Here is a 24,675-nt window from a genome sequence, read left to right as displayed (position 1 = left end):
AGAATGAAACATGATACAACATAGTTAACCCTTAAAAACATTATGCTAAGTGAAAGAAACCAGTCACAAAAGACCATCTCTTGTATGATTCCATTTAGATGAAATATCCAGAATAGGTATATCTGTAGACACAGACTGAACGAGAGGAGAATGGATGGAAGATTTGGAGGAGATGAAATGTTTTAAAATTAAATTGTAGTGATGGTTACACAACTCTGAGTACACTAAAGAATGCTGAATTGTACAATTTAAATGGGTCAATTTTTATGGTATGTGAATTATATCTCAGTTTAAAAGAGGGAAGAGAAATCCACACCTAGACATATCCTAGTAAAACTACAGAAATCAAAGAAAGATCTCAAAGTTGGTGGAGCTATGGTGCTGGAATTACCTTTAAAGAGGAGCTAAATAGACTAGTAGATAATTTCTACAATTGGTGAATCTTCAAACTGAATACAGCTGTGAAACCCACACCCAGATGAAGAAACATAACATCTCAGCACCCTAGTAGCCCCCCTTGCACACCTACCTAATACAGAGCATCTATGCCCTGTATTAGCCAGGTGCACAAGAACAATGGAATTGGGGGAGCAGAGGAGAGGAACAATGGAATCAGAAGAAAAAAAACAAACAGAAGAAATTGTAATGATGACATTATCACTGTGATGCCAGAAAATAACTGCCAACCCTGAGTTTAACCCAACTAAGATATTTTTTAAGAATGAAAGTGGACAACTTGGCTGGGCACAGTGGCTCATGCCTGTAATCCCAGCACTTTGGCAGGGTGAGGCAGGCGGGTGGCTTGAGGTCAGGAGTTTGAGACCAGCCTGGCCAACATGGTGAAACCTCGTCTCTACTAAAATTACAACGATTAGCCGAGCGTCATGGCACACACCTCTAGTCCCAGATACTTGGGAGGCTGAGGCAGGAGAATCGCTTGAACTCAGGAAGTGGAGGTTGCAGTGAACCGAGATTGCACCTCTACACTCCAGCCTGGGCAATAGAGCAAGACTCCATCTCAAAAAAAAAAAAAAAAAAATGAAACTGAAATAAAGATATGTTCAGATAAGCAGAAAAGAAGAGAGAGAATTTGCCTAAAAAACCTGTGCCAAAGGAAGTACCGAGGGATATTCAGGCAAACAGCAAATGATCCCTGATGGAAGGCCAGAAATTCAGGAAGGAATAAAGGTGAACAAAAGTGGTAAATATTTACATACCAGCAGTTCTCTTAGGTATATACCCAATGGCTGTGGTACATATATTCACAGAAACTGTTCAAGTGCCTGTCAGCAGTAAACTAAATTATATTGTCACATACACCTTACAGCCATGAAAATGAATCATCTGCAATAATGTAGATGAATTTCACAAACAATATTGAGGAAAATTAGCCAGATAGAAAGGACTACCTGATGTATGATTCTCTATATATTTAAGTATACTAGGAAAAATGAATCTTTGCTTAAGAGTATTAGGATAGGTTGTTAGAGGCATAGGGTGCCTTGTAGAGTCTAGGTGCGTAAGGGGGACTACTAGGGTGCTGAGATGATCTGTTTTTTCTTCTGGGTTTGGGTTTCACAGCTGTGTTTAGTTTGAAAATTCAGCCTGATATACACTTACACTGAATGTACATTATATATATTAAGCAGTTTTTAAAATGTGAAAAATCAGTAAATGTCAATGAATACTAGTTGTATAAAATAATTTTGTGTTTATAGCTAGGAAGAAATGTAGAGCAATTAAGGCATGTGAGGTATCAATTAATGAAAGTATTCATGTTATAGACTGAAGATGATTTTTGCCCCTAAAACCACTTTAATAAGCAATTTTGAAATTACAAGGAAGCAATCCCAAATAAATTTAAAAGGAGTTTCAGTTATCTTGAAATATTCTAAGTAGATCAGAAATAAATTACATTGTGTTTTTCAATAAAAGTATTTTTTTTAAAATATTTTTAGACCTATTGTCTGTTTTACTACTTCCCATATTGCTTGGTCTATTTTTTAAAACCACTCAATCTGGCAGTATCTCTTGAGAAGTATATGGCACTTAATGTGTATTGTTCCCTAGAGGAATCATGAACGAAAGAAAAGGTGCAGATTTTTCTCTTGGGATACAATAGAAAATTAATTGAAAAAGGAAGAGTCCATAATTTAATGTATAGTTACAATTGGGGAAAAAATCATAATATATAATTTTCATATTTGTTGATTGTGTCTTCTTAAACACCAGTTATTACTAGCACAGTTCATTCTCTATATGTGGCAGCTCGTATAGCTTATGTTTGTATTTTCATCTGCTTGGTTTATATACAATGATCTAAGCTCTAACAGTCATTTTTTTGCATTGTCTGCTTACTCTTTCTTTGCTTGCTTCAGACTCATCAGTTGGCTTTTGCATTCCATATTATGATTTTGAAAGAACTACTTCAACGAAAAATTGTATTTTTGTTATAGTGATTCTGCTGCATGGATTACAAGCACTCTATCTCCATGCTTGGATAAACTCCATCAAAAGCACATTATCCTCCTACTTCTGTGGCCAGCTGCCTAATTGTATCTGCTGTAACCACATGCTGTTGGAACATGATACCAATGAAGAACAGAAATGATAAATTACTCCCTGCAGGTGATAGTGATAATGATAATTTTTAATTTCCTTCTTCCTTATAAGGTCTAGTCTGATCTTATTTCATTGGTTGCCATCCTATTACATACACACAATGTGTCCTCTTTAAAGAAATACTCATCACACCAAAATACATGAGAAAGTCATTTGTTTTTATCCCAAATCATTGTTCTTCAAATGAGTGTATATTAAATGAACTGCATTTACCTTTATATAGAATAAACAAGCAAAACATGGCTTAAAACAGATTTTTTCCATGATTCATTTTACAAATGCCATGAGTTTTCTTTTTGTGAAACCCACAAAAAGATGAGTTCTGGAACTATTATATGCTGAGGAATATTTAAGATGTACAGCAAAGCTACATGCTTGTATTTCCCTATGTGCATCAAAGTAATTGTGGAGGATTCTCACAAAATGTCAAATGATCAAGCTATCCCAGAAATTCATCATGTGTATGTATTTTCCTTTCATTCTGTTTTCTTCTATCATTATTTTTGTTTTGTTTTGTTTTTTAATTACTTACCACTCATTCTCCTTTCTCTCACTCTAAGGGACTTTTATAACTAAAACTTTTAGTTATAAGTTTTTCTGACTGTGGTATAATTCAGTGGAATTTTATTTAATTGTGACCTTGCCTTTGCAGATTAACCCAGCTCCTACAGATACATTTTAATGTTTTTCCCTCAGCAGTTCTTATTGCCCCGACAAGATGTATGTGTGAGACAAAGGAGAAATTTCTTCTGTAGTCAGCCTTCAAACCTCTGATCTTTTTCAAGCACATATCAAGTTGTAGCTCTGGTTATTTATTGCCATTGCCTATTAGTCATTATTTCCTATGGTTATTCTTATATTTGAATGACTTCCACAGAGAGAATGTATATTCATTGAAATTAACATTTAAAAGATGTAAAGATAGCCTGTCAAAGTGATGGTAGCAAGATGATCAACCTGTAATTGAAAATAGTGGCATGTTTATATTTTCCTGACAAAATAAATCATTTATTCCTAAATCAGCTGATATTTGGTTATATCATATATAATAGCTTTGCAGAAATAAAAACACTAATCGTAATTCATTTGGTTTTATATTACTGTTTCAAAATTGAAGTTTTTTTCTTAATCTCTTAATTAAGCCTCAATGGCATGCAACTGTAGTTCCAGCTACTCAGGAGGCTTAGGCAGAAAGATCCCTTAAGCCCAGGAGTTTGAGTTCAGCCTGGGTACCATAGCAGGACTCCATCTCTAAAGTTAAATAAAATTTTTTTAAAATAATCACACACAAAAGTAAAAAAAAAACACAAACCCTGTCTCTTTAAGGGGCATTCTAGATCGTGTTGGTGTTTGAGGGTAAACACCCATTTTAAAACCAGAAACTCCCTTTTTTTTCAGAGCAAGAATCTTCTACTTTCTCAGCTATGAGTGCTGTCTAATGAATAGGTAGATTATCTGCACAAAGTTTGAATTTCAGGTGAATTCCTTCCTAACTTCTCTTCATGCTTCTGCTTTCTGTTTAATGTGTGCTGTGGAACTGAGTTAGTATTACTGTAAACCAAACCTCATTAGAAATGTGACTGTGCTTGAGGACTCAAAGATACTGTGATGCATTTCACATGGAGGCAATTTCAGATATTTGTCATAGATCCTTTCCGGTGCTTATAACCGAAGTTAACTCTGTCTGTCATTTTTCTTTGTCTTAAAACTTATTTTTTGGTTACCCAGAACTTCCCAGTATTTCTTTCACTGTATTATTTAAGGGCTGGAAATTTTTAACTGAAATTCATACACAGATTTGGAGATTGATTAATAACCGTGTATGGCCGGACGTGGTGTCTCACACCTGTAATCCCAGCACTTTGGGAGGCCCCCCCTCAAAAAAAAAGTGGGGAAAAATAAATCCTAAGCAAGCTAATAAGAGCTTTTGTGAAAATTTGGGTTTAAAAGCAGCTTTTGTAACATCTTCAGCTTCAGATATATGAAGAGAAACATTTCTAATTCTGATTTTAAAGACTGGCAATAAATATAACAGTTACAGAATTATAATTGCAGAAAGATGAGAGGCTGACACATGAGTTTAAAACACAGTTTTAAAAGATACATTAAAAATTTTGAAAACAAAAAGATATTTAAAACTATGGGTTTTCTGTTCTTGTTGTTCCAGGTTACCTTCTGGTAGCATTTCCCATCAACCTGAAGAAGTTCTTTTAAAATGTTTCTGAAGGAAGTCTATTGGCAATGAATTTCTTTACTTTTCCTTGACTTGAAAATGTCATATTTTGCCTTCATTCATAAATGATGTTCTGTCTAGATGCAGAATTTTAAAACTTCCTCCATCAGTATCTTTTTCTTTTCCATCTGGACCACCAATGTCACGTTAGATCTATGGGTCTCCGAGGTCCTATAACATGCATTTTATTGCCGTCTTTTTCCCTTCTTCAAATTGGATAATTTCTATTAATCTTCAAATTCACTGATTTTTTCCCTGTCATCTTCTTTCTGGTATTCAGCCCAGAAGTTTCAGTTATTATAATTTCCAATTAAAATTTTTTCATTTGGTTCTTTTTTACAGTTTCTCTGCTGAGAATTTGTAATCTTTTGATTCATTCCATTGTGTTTTCTGTCCTTGTTAGAACATAGTTGTAATTGCTGCTTTAAAGTTTTGCTTGATAGTTCGAGCATCTGGGTTATCTCAGAGGTGGCTTGTCTTTTCTCTTGAGAGTTGTTCAATTTTCCTGATTCTTCGTATGTTGAGTAATTTGAGATTGTACCTTACATGTTGTGCATGCTATGTTGTATAAACTGTGTACCTTGTTAGAATCTTAAGAATGTTGATGTTTGTTGTTAGCAGACAGTCAGCCCAGTTAAAATCAGACCATAAGTTCTGTCTTAGTGTCCGAGCAGACAGTTGGCCAAGTCTCAGTCACATTCTCTAAGCTTTTGTTACGCTGTTTTGAGGCTGTCTTACACATACCTACTTTACGGATTAGTCTGAAACTTTTACAGATTTTTCAAATCTCAGTTCAGTTCTCTAGGCCTTTACTTAGTTTTGGTTTTTTTTCCATGCATGTTTTATTCAGAGGTTAATCCTGAGACTTGCACCAGTGATTCCAATTTTAGTTCAATTCTCTAAGCTTTTGCTATGTGGGTTTGGGTCTCACCTGTATAGGCTGAGACTTGGGCATTTCCTACATACAAAATTAGGAGATCTTTTCTAGCTCTCTCCTCTCCATATTTGTCCCACATGTTCCATGCTTTTCAGAGTTAAAAATTATTAGTTCCATTCAAGTTCAGTTAGTCAATGCTTTAATAAAGTATACTAACTATATAATAAAGCTAGCCATATTTGAGACTGAAGACAAAGTTTTCATTTGGCTAAAATGTATTGAAAACCTACTATATAACATTGTATTGGGTAAGGGGCATAGAGGTGAGTTACACATACGCCCTGCTCTTAAATACATTGCAGTATAAGGCAAACTATAATATACTATCGTAACTAACATAATAGAATGTATAATAAACACATTTGCTCAGCAAATATTGTATTGTATCCTATGGGCCAGGTTACTGCTCTGGGCACTAAGAGTATAGTGGTGAACAAGACAGGCATACAGAAATAAATAAGAAAACAGCTGAACTGGTCTGTGAAGAGGCATCGTAAGTATCCAGAAATCAATTGTAAAAGGTTTTATTTAGAAATATTCTAATTAACCACATGGTTTTTATGATAATCTGTGGCTGAGTACTACATTGTTTTATAATTCTATTTGGCAGAATTATTAATAGTATTTTGAGTCTCTCAGTATCTAAATTGCAATGAACCTCAAGGTTAAATATTGAATTTGGTTTGGACCTAATCCATATTAACCCTACAAGATCAATAAAATGTCACATTTTTAACAAAAGCAGTGGAGTACACAAATTAGCTTTACCATGATTTTTCAAAAACAGTGTCCTGTTTTTAACACTTTATAAGCTTAATGTAATGCCAGTTTTAAAAAAATGATTAAGTCCAGCAAGATCCAATAGTGAAAGAAAAAGAAATGGTATTTAAATTTAACCAAAAAACTCAAAATTATGTATTTACCTGAATATGTTAATTTCTTTAAGAGATCTTTTTGTAGGCTGGGTGCAGTGGCCCACACCTGTAATCCCAGCACTTTGGGAGGCCGAGGGGGGGTAGATCACAAGGTCAGGGGTTCAAGACCAGCCTGACCAACATGATGAAACCCCATCTCTACTAAAAATACGAAAATTACAGGTGGCGCATGCCTGTAATCCCAGCTACTCAGGAGGCTGAGGCAGGAGAATCTCTTGAACACAAGAGGCAGAGGTTGCAGTGAGCTGAGATCGCACCATTGCACTCCAGCCTGTGCAACAGAGCAAGACTCCATCTCAAAAAAAAAAAAAAAAAGATCTTTTTGTACCATTTTTGTACTATCACAATAACCCTTAGAGCTCACTTTGGAGTTTCTCCTTTGAGTACTTGCTTAAACATAAAATTTGAGTACTATTGTTCATTTTTTCAGGAAAATAAAATAGGTAACATTTTAAAAATCTTTATTTCGTCACAAAAATATTCACAGTACTTGACTTAAAAACAGATATACTAGACTAGAAGAAATTAAATGAACTGGCTTTGTATAAAAGGGCATGTTTCAATTATTTGTTGCTGTATAATAACCCATCTCAAAACTCTGGCTTGAAGCCCAAAACATATCTGTGTTTCCGATTCTGCAATCCTGACTGGACTTAACTGACTAGTGCACCTGCTGGTCTTTCCTGGCATCTTTCATGCTGCTGCAGTTGTCTGAATGCTTGACTACAGCTGGAGAAGCCAAGATGGCCTAACGCATGGGTGGACACTCAGTTGGCGAGTGAGGATCAGTGAGGGGCCAGCTCTCTTTCCATGTGTGTTTCCCTTTCAGTGGTCTAGCATGATTATTTCTCTATTAAATCATACTGATTATTTGATTAGCCTTATTACCTTTATTATGTTACTTCTGTGAGGAAAAGCCAAATTACATTACTTTGTTTTTACTTATAACATCTTTTCCAGGAAAAATATTGAGTTTAAGAGGTATTGAGTTTCTGAAATAGTTTCTCATTTGCCATGTCTTAAGAGACAATAATTAGTTATTACATAATGTAATTCATTTAGTAAGTATTTATATTTCTTTTTTAAAAAAACAGGCAATTGCTGGCTACTTTGATATATATTTTGAGAAGAATTGCCACAACAGGGTAAGTATCATGAGTTATCTCATAAGAATTAATTATTACAGAAGTACATTATATTTTATTTTGTGCCCCAAGGTGTTTAATCATAAGCATTTTGCTGCTGTAAGCAGTCGGGGCTTGTGTTTGATGTTGTAGATTAATGTACCATGATATTAAAAATCTTGTACTTCATCAAATACTTTTGAACTTTACCAATTCAGGTCGTGTTCTCTACGGGCCCTCAGAGCACCAAAACACACTGGAAACAAACAGTATTTCTACTGGAAAAACCATTTTCAGTTAAAGCAGGTGAGAAAGAATAGTAGGGGGAAAAGTATCTTGTTCATTCTGAAGTAGAAGATATTCATTCATTTTACAACCACTTTTTCTGTGCACACTATATTTGCTTTTTGAGACGGAGTCTCGCTGTCTCACCCAGGCTGGAGTACAGTGACGTGATCTCAGCTCACTGCAACCTCCATCCCCTGGGTTCAAGCAATTCTCCTGCCTCAGCCTCCTGAGTACTTGGGATTACAGGCACACACCACCACACCTGGCTAAGTTTTGTATTTTTAGTAGAGATGGGGTTTTACCATGGTGGTCCCCAACTCCTGACCTCAAGTGATCCGCCTGCTTTGGCCTCCCAAAGTGCTGGGACTACAGGTGTGAGCCACTGCGCCTGGCCTGCACAATATATTTGAAGCAATATATAACAGATGTTAAGAAAAGATGTTCTTAGAGTTTACCATCTACATACATTTTAGATGGCATATCATTTAATTAAAGACATAATTTAAGAAAATTTTTTAAGTCTAATTTCTGCCAACTAAAATAAATAAGATTACCTAGCTCTTAAAGTATCACAGAATTCAGAAAACTTTAAGCAATAGTTAGTATTTTATAAGTTACAAATATAACTAAAAGAAAATATTTTCTTTCTCCAAGTGACTAAAGAGAGATATCACCAATAAAATAAAAGTTAAAGACAATTTCATTCAGTAGTTATTGTAGGCCAGGTACAGTGGCTTATGCCTGTAATAAGCCACTTTGGGAGGCCGAGGCAGGAGGATAACTTGAGGCCAGTTTTGGGTTTTGGGTTTTCTTTTTTGAGACGGAGTTCCACTCTTGTTCCCCAGGCTGGAGTGCGATGGTACCGTCTCGGCTCACTGCAACCTCCACCTCCTGGGTTCAAGCAATTCTCCTGCCTTAGCCTCCAAGTAGCTGGGATTACAGGTGCCCGCCACCAGGTCAAGCTAATTTTTGTATTTTTAGTAGAGATGGGGTTTCACCATGTTGGCTAGGCTGGTCTCAAACTCCTGACCTCAGGCGATCTGCCCACCTCGGCCTTCCGAAGTGCTGGGATTACAGGCATGAGCCACCGCACCCAGCTGAGGCCAGTTTAAGACCAGCCCAAGCAACATAGCAAGACCCTATCTCTACAAAACACTAAAAATTAGCTGGGCATAGTGGCACAAGCCTGTAGTTTTAGCTGCTTGGAGGCTGAGGCAGGGGGCTCGCTTGAGTCTTCAGTGAGCTGTGATCATACCGCTGCACTCCAGCCTGGGTGACACAGCAAGACTGTCTCAAAAAAAGAGAAAAAGTTATTGCATTCAAAGTTTATTTGTCTTACCATTCTCTCCACTGTCTCTTCCCTGCCTATCCAAATGTTACGCAATATTCAAGGGCAAATCAGATTCTATTTTTTATTTTAAAAACTCATTGATTGTTCACTTATATTAGCACCTATAGTTCTGACATACCTATACATTTCACTCTAAAAGTTAGAATTTCATTATGGGATTTAAAATTTTAAACTGCTTACTACATGTAAGTCTTCTTGTACAACCTTCTCTGAAAACCTCCTGAGGGCATGAAAGCTGAATGTATAACAAGCTTCAGTGAAAAAAATCCAACTTCACCAATAACTCAGGGAAAGGCTAACTGAACCTATGAGATGCTGTTTCTTGTCCATCAATTGGGGGAAGAAAATACATAAAGTTTACCAAAGTGCTGGCAATAATGTAGCCAAATGCAACTTTCATCCCCTTTTGCTGGCTTTTAATTAGTAGAACTTTTAAGAACAGTTTGATACTATCAAGCTAAGTATAGATGTACCATCCCTACAGCCAAGCAATTTTTTCCTAGGCCTGTATTCTAAGTCTCTCCCACAACATATATAAAAATCTTTATAGCAGCATGGTTTGTAGAAGGGAAAAATTGGAAATAACCTTAATTGTCCACCAGCAGAAGATGGATTAGAAAAGGTGGTAGTTGCATAGAATAGTATCTAGAGCAGGTAAGTTATGTATGTATGTTTCTATCAAAAACAACATTGAAGCCGGGCATGGTGGTGCACACCTATAGTCCCTGCTACTTAGGAGGCTGAGACCGGAAGTTCCCTTGAGCCCAGGAGTTTGAGGCTGCAGTGAGCTGTGATTGAGCCGCTTTACTCCAGCTGGGGCAACATAGCAAGACCCTGTCTCTTGGGGAGTTAAGGTAGGCGAGGCAACATTGAGCAAAAAAGAAAATTGCAGAATGAGTCTGACAAGATACCATTTATGTGAACTTTTAAAACATGTAAAACAACCACACATACACATACCTAATACAAGTATGAAACAACTCACATTCAGCATAGTGGTTACCTCTGGGGAAGGACAGAAATAGGATTAGGGTAGGCTACAACTGAGGTGGCAGGGGGGTCAATGTCATATAAAAGACATATACAAGAAAACTTTGTAAAAAATTGGAGGAACTCTGGTAGAATACTAAGATTTAACAAAGCTGGGTGGTGGACTCTATATTACAGTTACCAGATGGTTATCAATCTCTGTGTTCAATATTTCATAAATTCTACTATAGCTTCAAATTCACTGTTGATACATAAATTGAGTTTAATAGATGCAAATAAATACGAGATTGAAGCAGCACCTTGTCATTTTCTCACTTTGAAGTTGCAAGTGATATGGAAATAAAACCTTGATGGTGTCATTTTCTGTCTGCAGAAAGCTTGAGCACAGCAGAACTGAAATGAGGAAAACCCAAATGAAGTCCGTTTAGCCTCATTTTTGTTTTTCTGTAGCTCTGGTATTTGGATTGATGTTTGGAAACTTGAAAATGTTGCTTTTTTTCTTCATTGTAGCCATTTTGTCATCTTAATACTAGAGTTTTAAAGGCAGTACTAGTTCATGTTTTAATTGTGAGGGAGATTTAAGATAGCATTTGAGTTTGATTCTCAAAATTTTCTCCTGCTTCATTACAAAATATTGTTTAATGACTAGTGAAGTTTTGAAATCCTTACTATTCTTTACCTAGTAATCCTTAGAAGAACTGGTTTGTGCTTTGCTCTTAAGCATTTGTAGAATATTATGAAGGAGTTGTGTGATGCAAATATTGCCTGCTGGCACCACCTGTGTTTCTTTTACTACCGTGGTGTATGCTTTTGTATCTAAATAGTAAGACCAATATGTCACAAAATATTAGAATCCCCTAAGAGAGTACAAGCTGAAGAAAGATTTTAAAAGGAAATGGTACAGTTGGAAAAATAGTCATTTCTTAGTTATGGGAATATAAAGAAAGGATCATGTAAGTAACACTTTTTCTTAATCCTGCTAAGCCTTTGATGGTAGCGTTAATTAATAGATGCTGGGAAGTTGCAGAGCAGAGTACTGAAGAGGGTAAGCTCATCAGAAAACAAGCTCAAAAAGATCTATAGGAAGACTCCTGGAGTTTTACACGAGTAAGATGTGTATATATAGGATTAAATGCACAAGGTCAAGCAAAGTAGTTGGAGCAAATGTGTACCAAGGAGTTCTCAGTTCACACAGGGCTGCATGGGGTTCACATTTCTAGCTTAAGGCTGTCTAGATCCTCCTTAGCAAATCTTAAAAACAAGCCTTGAAGGGAAAAGAACTAAGCTGCAAGTAACTTAGTAGCCACAAAGGAAAACAAAATGGATACATTCAATAATATAAAATTCTTGATGTCCAGCATTCAACCAAACATTGGATGCAGGAAAATGTCTGATAGGAACAGACCCAGAAGTGATGAAATTAGCAGAGAAGCATGTTGAGAAAATGTTGTAACTATGCTTATATATGAACATAGCGAAGAGAATGTGAGAAGACACTTAAAGTGAAAATGTCATTTGATGGAATTAATGGCAGAAGAAAAGATCAGTGAACTTGAATACACAGCAATCAAATGTATTCAAAATAGAGCAAGGAGAGGAGAAACATATTTAAAATAAAAATGAACATATCCACAGTAGCCTATGGGAAAATACCAAGCACTCTATCCTAGTCCTTGGAAGAAGCTGAGGGAGGAATAGGGTAAGGTGAGGTGATGCAACAGGAAGTATATTTGATACAAGCTACACATTGAAGAAACTTAGTTAACCTAAAGAAGGATAAACTCAAAACACCGAAACATATCAAGCTAACAGTGATAACTTTTTTAAATTTTAACATAAACCACAGTAAAAGGAAACATCATGTAGAGAAGGACAAAGAAATAACCTTAGAATGTTCATCAAAAACTGGCCAGGCGTGATTGCTCATGCCTGTAATCCTTGCACTTTGGGAGGCCGAGGCAGGCAGATTGCCTGAGCTCAGGAGTTCAAGACAGGCCTGGGCAACATGGCGAAATCCCATCTCTACTCAAAATACAAAAAATCAGCTGGACGTGGTGGCACACACCTGTAATCCTGGCTATTCAGGAGGCTGAGGCATGAGAATTGCTTGGAACCGGGAGGCAGAGGTTGCAGTGAGCTGAGATTGCGCCACTGCGCTCCAGCCTGGGTAACAGAGCAAGACTATCTAACAAAAAAAAAAAAGAATATTCATCAAAAACTATGTAAGCCAGATGATTAATTGAATGGCATTTTGAAATATTGAAACTGGCAAACTAGATTATCTACAAGAAATATGTTATTTAATGAAACTAAATGAAGACTTTTTCAGAAGAAAAATGCTGAACGAATTTATTTTCAGCAGACTGGAAATATAAGACATGTATTAAAGTAAGTTCAAGAGGAAATAAAATGTCACCAAATGGAAACTTGGATCTTAACAAAGCAATGGAAAATGCCAGAAATGGTAAATGTGTGATCACATTAAAAAGCTTTATTTTTTCATTTCTTAATTTCTTAAATGATCATTGACTAAAGCAAAATGAATAATGTATTGTAGGTTTAAAACATATGGAGAAGTAAAATATATGGCAATGATAACCAAGGAAATTAATGAGAAAATAGAAATATTTAATGTATTGTAAAGTTTTTACACTGTATATGAAGTTTAAGTATGTACATTGTAAACCCTAAAGCAACAGCTAATAAATTTAAAATTTAATCACAAACTATAGCTAATAATTTAGTGGTGGCGACAGAATGGAATCCTGAAAAAAGTACTCAATTCAAAAGAAGATAGGGGCCAAGCATGGTGGTCCATGCCTGTAATCCCAGCACGCTGGGAGGCCAAGGCAGCAGGATCGCTGAGACCAAGAGTTTGAGACCAGCCTGGGCAACAAAGCAAGACCCTGTCTCTAAAGAAAAACAAAAGTTTTTTAATTAGCCAGGTGTGGTAGCACATAACTGTAGTCTGAGCTACACAGGAGGCTGAGGCAGGAGGATTGCTTAAGCCCAGGAGGTCCAGGCTGTGGTGGAGCTATGATTGCATCACTAACTATACTTCAGCCTGGGTGCAAAGCAAGACCCTGTCTCTCAAAAAATAATTAAATTTTTTTAAAGAAGATGGGGAAAAGGACACAAACAGATGAACAAATAAAAAACAAACGGTAAGATGATAGACTTAAATTCAGACTTAAATAGACTGATAATTACATTAAACATGAAGGATCTGGACATGCCAATTAAAAGGCAGAAATAGACTGAATAGAACTAAATGCTGCCTCCAGGAAACACACTTTAAATATAAAGGCACTGAAATTCCAGTCCCAGGATAAGGTGATAATAGCACATTCTATCCAATTTTTCCCACCAAATATAGCTATAAAACCAGAGGGCATGGAGCAGCTATTAAGATCTCTGAAAAGTAATAGCAAATAAATGGGAGGAGAAGGCCAGAATTCTAAGTACCAGCAAACCTGTGGTAAATTTATGATGTTTTCCTCCAATATCCCCCAGCCTTGACTCCAGATAGCCTGAAACCTAGACAGGGATCAGCACAGCGAGAGCTCCTGGAGGAGCAATGAATGATTGAACTTGTCATTTAAAAAAACAGTACCATTTACAGTAGCATCAAGAAAAATTAAAACCTTAGGAATAAAATTAACGAAATACATGCAAAACTTGTACACTTAACTATAGAACATTGCTGAGAGACATTAAAGAAAACCTAAATAAATGGAGAGATATATTCTGTGAATTGGAACACTTAATACTGTTACAGTGTTACTTCTTCATAGAAGAATTTCCTTTATTAATTCAGTGCAATCTCAGTCAAAATCTGTTTTGTAGAAATTAATGGGCTGATTCTAAAATTTATATAGAAATCAAAATCCTAGAATAACCAAAATAATTGAGAAAGAACCACATTGGAATCTTTATACAGTGTTATTTCTAAACTTACCAAAGGTTATATTAATCTAGGCAGTATAGTAGTGTTTATTATAGCCATTTAAGTCAATATAACAAATAATCCAGAAATAGACCTACTCTTGTATAATTAAATTTTTACAAAGGAGCAGTGCTGATTAATGGAGAAAGGGTGATCTTTTGAAATGGTGCTAGACCAAGTAAATATTTGTTTGAGAAAATAATGATTCTTCACACCATATCCAAAAACTAACATGTATAAAAACTAAGTGGATCATAGATACAAATCTAAAAGCTTAAAACTGTAAAACTTCTGGAAGAGATAATATTTGAGACTTTGGGGTGGTTTATGAAACTAAGAAAGTGGCAACATTCGAACACAATTTATGTAAATAATGCCGTAAAGTTAGTTTTAAACTTCCCACTGGACAGTCAATCTCTTCAGGATAAAATACAAACTCCTTACCATGGCCCTTTGCAATCTGATTCTGGTTTTTCATCATTTCCAACCCCATCCTTTCACAACCCCAGGTAAGCTCATATACCTCAGTTATACAGATTGCTCATTTTTAAGCTAACTTTTTTCTTCTTGCTTTTGTCGAAGGTATTTTTCTACCTAGAAGGTTGTTTTGACCTCTTTCACTTGATAAATTCCGACTCACCCTTCATGGCATAGCTAATTTCTGTAAAATTTAAATGTCTTCAGAGCTGATTGTTCTCTTTCTTGATTTCCCAGATAAATTCATACACACACGTGTTATAACATCTTAGCATGCTGGGGTTCTAATAGAAGTTCAACATCTTAGTGTGCCTCCCTTGTTTCTTCTTGATGTGATGTAATATTTGACATATTCTGCTGAATAAATAAGTACAATAGTACATATTGTCATTGAAATCTAATTTTCTCCATCACCTTGGGTAACACTATGCCAAGGTCATCTAGTGTCCATATTTTGTTGGCCAATTTTGCCAACTCCGGTGTTATCAGAAATTTCATACTATTGCACTTGAGCAAACTTACCTTAGTATGGCTTAAAAGAGTTCTCTATAGTTACATTTAAACTAAAAGTAGCTTTTGACTCAATGTACTATAAGATTTTTAGATGAAAATAGATGAAGCTGTGAGTCTCATTTGGAAAAATAAAGCTTATTTTAGTGTCCAGAAGGTAATATGACAAGATAAGTAAAATATTGTAAATGGAACTATAGAGTTATTTTGCCTAGATGAGGACACTTAAAGTTTAAATTCAGGGTGGGTTTTCCCTTTACAATTCATGTTCTGTTTTATTTTACAAACTTTTATTGTAAGTAAATATGGCAGTACTTTAAAATTCAAATCTTTTTAATGTGATTTGGCTTTGAAAATATAAAATCAGGCTATTTCTCTTTATTTATCCATACAGTACATAGTAAGCTTTTATATGATAGAGAATCTGGGAGTTTTTTCTTTCATTTTTCAACTCTAAGCTTTAACAGCAATTAATAATGATTTATTGTGTTTTTCTTTCCTTTTTCTGGGGAAATGAAGCTTCATTGCTCCAGAAGAAATTAATTCTAAAAAATACAGTATAACAATTAAAATGAAGTCGTTTTTGTCTAGAACTATGGCACTGCTTTGTGTTATACTAACAGCCGTCTGCTGATGATAAAAAACGAGTCCATGCAGCTCAGCTCCAGAGTGTTCCTTCCAGCTCTCAACACAGTGCACACACTTAACAACATCAGTCATTTTATATCTATTTGACACTGATTAATTACTCTGATCCATTCTGGTATTATAGCCATTGCCTTGGCACTTTCGTTAGGTCTGAACAGTAGAAGGGAGATCAGCAGTGTGAATTATACATTTATTACTGTGACCCTTCATGCTATTTAATTAACTTAAATGAGTGTGTGTGTGCACCCTCATCTTTGAAATTATGATTATGGAAAAGATTTACCTGTATTTCATTTTAAGAAATGAAAATCATAGTTATCAGCATCAGCTTATATACATATGACATTATGTTCATTTTTCAACTATTTACATTGATGCTTACGATTTTTTCTTTTGTGAAAAATTAACAGAAATATCCGTTACTAATTCATTTTGACTGGGGCTTTTTGTTTCTAAACTGAGGAACACATAGAACTCTTATAGGTACATCCTTTGATCCTGAAATGAAGATGATAACCAGATTTATAAGCACCATGGAACATTTCTCTTTTGACTTACACTAAGGATTGAATAGGACTTTCATAAACAAGACAACTTACATATTTTAACACTCGAAAGGCAATGTAAATGAAAGAGCGCAACCATCAGAGCAAATGTACTAAAAGGAATTATTTACTAGCAATACCTCATGTACATTAATGAGAAAAGCCGTAAGGTAAATGCACCAGATTTTTTAGATGGTAGTTAAATAAACAAAATCATACTTATCTCCTCTGATTTGAAATACAAATCAGAACAATCATAGTTTGGTTGTTGTTTTCATTTACTCTTTTATTGATGAAGATGGCAGGAATGTAACACTGGAATATATTTCATACCTTTTATGAAGAAATTATACTTCTGATCATCCTAAGGAATCAATTCAAAATTCAGATTTAAAAAATACTTGTTGCACAAAGAAATGAAAATTAACACTGCTTTTCTTTTCTTTCTTTAAACTCTTGCTTTATAGAATTTTTTTTTCTCATTTTTTTATAGTCACGTCTGTCAAACTTTTCCTTTTGGTTTCTGGCTTTGGTTTCATCCTTTAAAAGATTATATTACTACTTTTGTACAATTTATTGAATCCTTCCTCTGTGACTTAAAATGCGCCACTTTCTATGTACTGAATCTTAATTGATCTTCTGATTTCTCTACATTTCATTTGTCTATGTTTATTCCTAGGCACATTTTTAAACAAATAATTTACATGTAATTAAAATTCACACATTTTGATTGTACAGCTCAATGAGTTTTGAAAATTACATACACCACTGTGGAAATATAGATTATTTTCATCACTCCAAAGTTTCTCAATTCCCTGTATGGGCAGTCCCCAACCCTGATTTCCAGACCAAGACAGTCACTGATATGCTTTATCATTATATGTATTTCCTTTTTAGAATTTTTATCAATGGAATTATATGGAATGTACTCTAGCTTTGTTAGCATTTTTTTTTTGTAGATTCATCTATCATTAGGTTGTTCCTTTTTATTGCCAAGTAATATTCCTTTGGCCATGCCACAGTTTACTTAGGTATTCACCTGCTGCTAGACTTCTGGATTGCTCTCAGTTAGGGGCCATTAAGAATAAAGTTGCTACGAATATTAATGTAAAAGTCTTGGTGCAGACAGATGTTTTCATTTCTCTTGGGTAAATACCTCGAAGTGGAATTACTGGGTCTTATGGTAAGTGTATATTTAACTTTCTAAGAAACTGGCAAATTTTTTTAAAAAGACTATACTGCCGGGCGCGGTGGCTCACGCCTGTAATCCCAGCACTTTGTTAGGCTGAGGCGGGTGGATCACAGGTCAGGAGATGGAGACCATCCTGGCTAACACAGTGAAACCCCGTCTGTACTAAAAAATACAAAAAATTAGCTGGGCGTGGTGGCGGGCGCCTGTAGTCCCAGCTACTCTGGTGGTTGAGGCAGGAGAATGGCGTGAACCCAGGAGGCGGAGCTTGCAGTGAGCCCAGATCATGCCACTGCAGTCCAGGCTGGGCAAGAGAGCGAGACTCCATCTCAAAAAAAAAAATAAAATAAATAAAAAATGACTATAACTATCTAACATTCCTAGGGCTAGCATTCCATTGCTGAATTCAGTTGTTCCACATCATTTTTAGCACTTATAAAAAAGATGCAGTATTTTAAGCCGTTTTATTGAGTATGTAGTTATAGCTGTGCTTGTAGTTTTCATTTGCCTGATGTGATGTTGAACATTGTTTCATATGTGTATTGGCCATTTTTATATCTTCCTGTGAGATTTCTGCTCAGATATTTTGCTTGGTTTCAAATTGGGTGGTTTGTCATCTAATTGAGTTAAATTTAAAAGTTAATAATAGTTCATCTTTTCCCAAATATATATTCACTTGTTCCATCGTCATTTCTTAAAAAGACTATCCTTTTGATTTAATTGCCTTGGCTCCCTTGTCAAAAATTAATTGACTATATGTATATAGATCTACTTCTGAGTTCTCATTTTCCCCCATGGACCTGTATGTCTGTCCTTATGCCTTTAAGACAGACTGTATAAGATTGAAAAAGAACAAGATGGCAAGATTTATACAAACAATTGTTTTGGCTATTCTGGGTCCTTTATATTGCCATATAAATGTTAAAATCAGGTCATTAATTTCTGGCCTTAAAAAGCCTGTTAGGATTTTGACTGGGATTTTGTTAAATCTATAGATTACTGAAAATTGACATCTTAACATTGAGTCTTTCACCCACAAGAGAGTGGGTCTCTCCATTTATGTGGACCATCGTCAGAATTGTTTTGTAGTTTATGTAAGTCAGACATATATTGTTACATTTATCTCAAGTGTTGTATGCGTGTGTGTGTGTGTGTGTGTGTGTGTGTGAGAGAGAGAGAGAGAGAGAGAGAGAGAGAGAGAGAGAGAGAGAGAGAGAGAGAGAGAGAATGAATGAGACTTGCTCTGTCTCCCAGACTGGAGTGCAGTGGCGTGATGTCTGCTCACTGCAACTGCCACCTCCTGGGTTCAGGCTATTCTCATAGCCTCAGCCTCCCAGGTAACTGAGACTACAGGGGTGTGCCACAACAGCTGACTAATTTTTGTATTTTTAGTAGAGACAGTTTTGCCATATTGGCCAGGCTGGTCTCAAACTCCTGTCTCAAGTGATCCGCCCACCTTTGCCTCCCAGAGTGCTGGGATTACAGGCATGAGCCACCACCGCCTTTATGCTTTTTTGAAGCTGCTGTTTGTACTGTTACATAAATTCTTCATTGCTAGTATGTAGAAATAGGATTTTTATATCTTGATCCTAAATGATAAGACCTTGCTTAAACTTCAGTATATAGTTCTAGTTGCCTTCTTTGCATATAGCTTCAGGATTTTCTATGTGTAAAACCAGGTGGTATGCAAATGAACACTTTAATCTCCCGCTCCCCCAATCTATCCTTTTTCCCTCCACACTTAAATGTCCTAACTAGGACATCTAATAGAATACTTACTTTATGTTGGGTCTGTGGAGGTAATTTTGTTATTTTTGAATCTCAAGTGTCCATTATCTGTCTTTTCATATGTGAACTACTTTATACCAGCGACTAAATTAATTTACTTAAGACATGCTGCTTGTAAGTAAAAAGGAACTAGCAAGCCACTGTGTTGTAAAAATCAAGTTTGTTGATTCAGTGTTGGCAATTCAATAACAGTAAGTTAAACCCGATAACCAAGTTGGCAGTTACTATTCTGTCTTGTATTTACAAAAACATTGTCAGTTTATCATAATGTGGCTGTTTGTTCTCAGTTTCGGTGTCAATAAGTAACTTTTAATTTAATTTTTAAATGTTAATTTAAAAAGAAGCAATAAAACAGCCAAAATAAAAAAATCTTAAATGTGTTCAATATATTAATGATCTTTTATTTCTTCCCTAGGTTAATGCCTTAGATAAGAAAACATGTATCATTTTTCATTAGAGTTATTATAGAATAATAGTTACATTAACTTACATATCAATTGTGTTTATAAACAAGTGGCTAAATATTTTTACCAAAAAAAAAACCACCCACAGGGCAGTAAAATACAGGTCATTTCTTGTTCATTATACTATATTTAAAGCTATAAATCATGATTTTTTAGATATAGAGAAGCACCAGAATATAGTTGAGCTTGGTTCTAGAATCAAACTGCCTTGCTGAAAATCCTACTTCTTTCACTAGCTGGCAGATGACCTTGGGCAGATTACTTATCTTTTCTGAACTTCATCTGAGTCAGGAAAATGCACTTACCTCATAGCAATATTTTGTGACCATTAAGTGAGATAAATCATGTAAAGACCTTAGAATAGAGCCTAGCACAAAGTAGGTGTTGAACAAATAGAAGCATAAATTATCTAATGATTAACCTGAACTCCATAAAGTTTGTAGAACTATGACTGGTAATCTTTATTATGTCCACTATTGGTGAACATGTCATATGAGATAGTTTTATATAATTTTCTTAATAATACAGAGGAATAGGTCAGGTATAAAGGCTAAAGCCAAATATATACATTAACATATATACCTACACAAAAATTGTTATATTTTGTTGAATGGGCCACATTATTTCTTCTAATATTGAACTCCTTAATTTTGTGTTAAACTATGAGTCTCTCCTTTTTTGCAAAGATGTAGAGAATAATGTATCAGTAATGGAATCTTTATATTCTGAAAATAAATATATTAGGTGGTTTGTTATGTTTTACTTGTGTTATTTCACTACCATCTTGAAAAGCATTCAGATAATTTTCCTTGAATATGGGGAATTTGCATTTTTTAAATATGATACTGATTCAGTACTTCAGTAGTTTTACATAGATTTTCTTGGTCATTATATGGAGCCTCGTTGTGTCCATGCAGATGCTAAAGCTATTCCTGATACTAATTGGTGTTATCTTAATATTATTTAAGGAAAGAATGGTGATCAACTACAACTTAGTGGTTTGTTTTGTGATTTTTTAAACAGCTCTTTAAAATAAAGGAAAAAATAAATGAGATTTATAATTAGAAAAGTACATAAAAATTTGGAACATACATAATTTAGGAAATCAGCCTTTGCACAGGTAATTTTTGTGTGTTCATTGTTTCACATGGCTACGTTGTTTCCCTTTTACAGCACCAGTGCATTAATGGCCAATGGCCTTGTCATGTGCCTCTACATTTTCCCAGCTATAATTTCCAGTTCCTCAGAATGCCATTCGTGAAGGTTCTGTGTATATGTTTTCCTTAAATACCATTACATGTACATCCCTTAAGCCTGGTGAACCATGACTTTAGCCCTGGCCATTAATCCTTGTGAAACCTTGCCTTTAACTGCCTTTCAACCATCCCCAGCGTATACCTCTAGCACACTTTATACACATGCCTATTGTGTAATTGTTAGCATAGCTTTTTTCTTCACCCTGATCACAAACTCTTTGAGGGCAGGGACCGTATCTTTTTTCTAGATGCCCAGAACCCACCATAGGGCCTCATATTCAGAAGTTCAGTGAAATGCTTCCATTGACCCTGCATGACCACAATAGTTTTACTCACTTTCACAAGGATTTGACACTGTGGTGTGTAGTTAGTTCTCGCTTCATTCAAAAATTAATGAAACAGGGCTGGGCGTGGTGGCTCACGCCTGTAATCCCAGCACTTTGGGAGGCTGAGGTAGGTGGGCGGATCACCTGAGGTCTGGAGTTTGAGACCAGCCTGGCCAAAATGGCAAAACCCTGTCTCTAGTAAAATATAGAAAATTAGCAGGGCATGGTGGCACATTCCTATAATCCCAGCTACTTGGGAGGCTGAGGCAGGAGAAATCATTGAACACGGGAGGCGGGGGTTGCAGTGAACTGAGATTGTACCGCTATACTCCATCCTGGGCAACAGAGAGAGACTCTGTCTTAAAAAAATAATAAAAATAAAATAATGCTGCTCTAAAAAATGAATATTGGCTAGGCGCGGTGGCTCACTCCTGTAATCCCAGCACTTTGAGAGGCCGAGGCGGGTGGATCACCTGAGGTCAGGAGTTTGAGACCAGCCTGGCCAACATGGTGAAATCCCATCTCTACTAAAAATAAAAAATTAGCTGGGCATAGTGGCGCGCACCTGTAGTCCCAGCTACTCGGGAGGCTGAGGCAGGAGAATCTCTTGAACCCAAGAGGTGGAGGTTGCGGTGAGTTGAGATCACACCACCGCACTCCAGTCTGGGAGGTTGCAGTGAACCAAGATCGTGCCACCGCACTCCAGCCTGGGCGACAGAGTGAGACTCCGTCTCAAAAAGAAAAAACAAAAAATGATTATTAACTTTAAATAAAATTTAAAAAGTGGTAAAGCACAACAAAAAGAAGTGGTAGTTACACATTATTTGCTTTTCTGCTACACTGTATTCCTTGAATTCTTAACAATTTTTGCCTTTCTTTTACAGGTGAAGCCTTGAAAGGAAAGGTCACAGTTCACAAGAATAAGAAAGATCCACGTTCTCTCACCGTGACCCTCACATTGAATAATTCAACTCAAACTTACGGTCTCCAGTGAAAACGCCATAAAAGCACACTACCTTGTTTTTAATGTGGGGTAGAGTGAGTCAGCAGGAGGGAGCTGGTTTCATGTGAGCAGACGGATGGATGATGGACCCTTCCCTAATGAGCCTCCTCAATAAGAGAGAAGTTCTTACTGTGGGAATCTGACATAGTTCAGCTGAGGAAGAGAATCAGCTGATCCTCATGGTCTGCCACGTAATCATTTTCTTAGAAGTTTGCTCCACCAGATTTAACCAACTATAACTCCCACCTTGAGTTTATCTATATGGAAAATCATTTACATTGGCCTGTATTTGGAAGCAAGATAGTCTTTTGTTTTTAATAAGTTTCTTACTATAAATTTTAAACAGAAATTGGTTATTTGGATGTTTTATTAAACTAGTAACACAGGTAGTACATATTTTATTACGGACTCCTCGGAGGAAGAGTTTTTAATTGTATTATTTGCTAGAAAATCAGGATGTAATAAAGATTAGTGTAAAAAATCTAAAATACGGAAAATAGCTTCAGCCTTCTTATACAAATCATATATGCAGACAGCCTAATTGATTAAGGTTCTCATTTTGTAGTTCCTTCCCTCTTTGTGACTATTCCTTAGCCTTATAGATTTTTAGTACTGCCCAGGAAATCTAATTTCAATACATTTATTCTAGGTTTCATGAAAGTTTTTAAAGATTGGGATAAATATGTACTTATTTACTAATGTATCATCTTTTTCAAACTAGATTTATGTGCAAAGGTTAAACATGTAACTGTTACTATACGTAGCACTCTATAAAGTTGTCATTTACAATTACTGATTCAATTTGAAATGTAGAATGAAAAAGCTTCAATAAAATATATCAAACAACTTATAAAATATTTTTAAAATATTTATATTATAAAAAGTTTCAATAAAATGTATCAAACAACATTATAAAATATTTCAGCTAAGTGTGGGGGCTCATACCTATAATCCCAGCATTTGGGAGGCCAAGGCAGGAAGATCACTTAAGGCCAGGAGTTTGAGACCAGACTAGGCAACATAGTGAGACCAGGTCTGTACAAAAATTATTTTTAAATTAGCCAGGCATAGTGGTGCATGCCTGTAGTCCTAACTACCTGGGAAGCTGTGGTGAGCAGATTGCTTGAGTCCAGGAGTTGGAAGCTACAGTAAGTCAAGATCGTGCCACTGCACTCCAGCCTGGGTGACAGAGAAAGACTCTCTAAAAAAGTTAATTACCTAAAAGTAAAAATAGGGCCAGGCATGGTGATTCATGCCTAAAATCTCAGCACTTCAGGAGGCCAAGGCAGGAGGATTGTTTAAGGTCAGGAGTTCAAGGCCGGCCTGGGCAACACAGGGAGACTCCATTCTACAAAAAATTAGCCAGGTGTGGCATACACCTGTAGTCCCAGCTACTCTGGAGGCTAAGGCAGGAGGATCCCTTGAGCCCAGGAGGTGAAGGCCACAATGATCACACCACTGCATTCCAAGCCCGGGTGACAGTGTTAGGCCCCATCACTCATTTATCACTCATAAATAGATAAGTTTCAACATATTAAGGCCTTTTGTAAAATCAAAAGCATTTAAAACAAGTCTTACTTAACAAAGGGATTATTTTTAAGAAAATAAGACTTTTAAGGAGAGGCATTCCACATGCCTCCTTTAAATTCAGCATTTGGTTCTTTGTCAAAACAAGACATAAACCAGGCAGCTTAACATAGTATTGAGAAGCATTAGCTATGGAGTCAGTGCCTAGGTTCAAATCCTAGCGCCAGCTCTTACTTGCTGTATGATCTTAGTCACTTTCCTTAACTTCTGTCTTCCTCCATGAACATGCCAATTTATGAGTTAATAAATCAAGAATTTAGATCAGTACCTGGCACATAGAAAACAATATTAGGTGATAGAATCATCATTATCCATTCAAGGATTCCCTTTCCAAAGAATATATAGCACCTACATTAGATCAGTTTAAGAATTGTCATGTTCATCAGATAGTAATTATTGCCCTAGTACATGAATGGGTGAGAAGATTCTGATGGGCATTAATATTTAAAGTGGCAA

The 24,675-nt window shown here is 36.0% G+C and overlaps 1 protein-coding gene across 2 annotated transcripts in view; it reads left to right on the top strand.

Moving 5' to 3' along the window:
- The window catches only part of PRMT3 (protein arginine methyltransferase 3), a 129,026-nt gene extending 105,539 nt beyond the window's left edge, over nt 1-23,487 (top strand). For both annotated transcript variants that reach the window (XM_077964829.1, XM_015114631.3), the window contains 3 exons: nt 7,822-7,872; nt 8,070-8,157; nt 22,514-23,487. In XM_077964829.1, the coding sequence (XP_077820955.1) occupies nt 7,822-7,872; nt 8,070-8,157; nt 22,514-22,623 (249 nt within the window). In that variant the 3' untranslated portion in view covers nt 22,624-23,487. The remainder of the gene's footprint in view (nt 1-7,821; nt 7,873-8,069; nt 8,158-22,513) is intronic.
- The last annotated feature ends 1,188 nt before the right edge of the window (nt 23,488-24,675 follow it).

This window comes from Macaca mulatta, chromosome 14 (genome assembly GCF_049350105.2).
Source record: "Macaca mulatta isolate MMU2019108-1 chromosome 14, T2T-MMU8v2.0, whole genome shotgun sequence".
Lineage (NCBI taxonomy): Eukaryota > Metazoa > Chordata > Mammalia > Primates > Cercopithecidae > Macaca > Macaca mulatta.
This window is presented reverse-complemented; position numbering and strand designations above follow the sequence as displayed.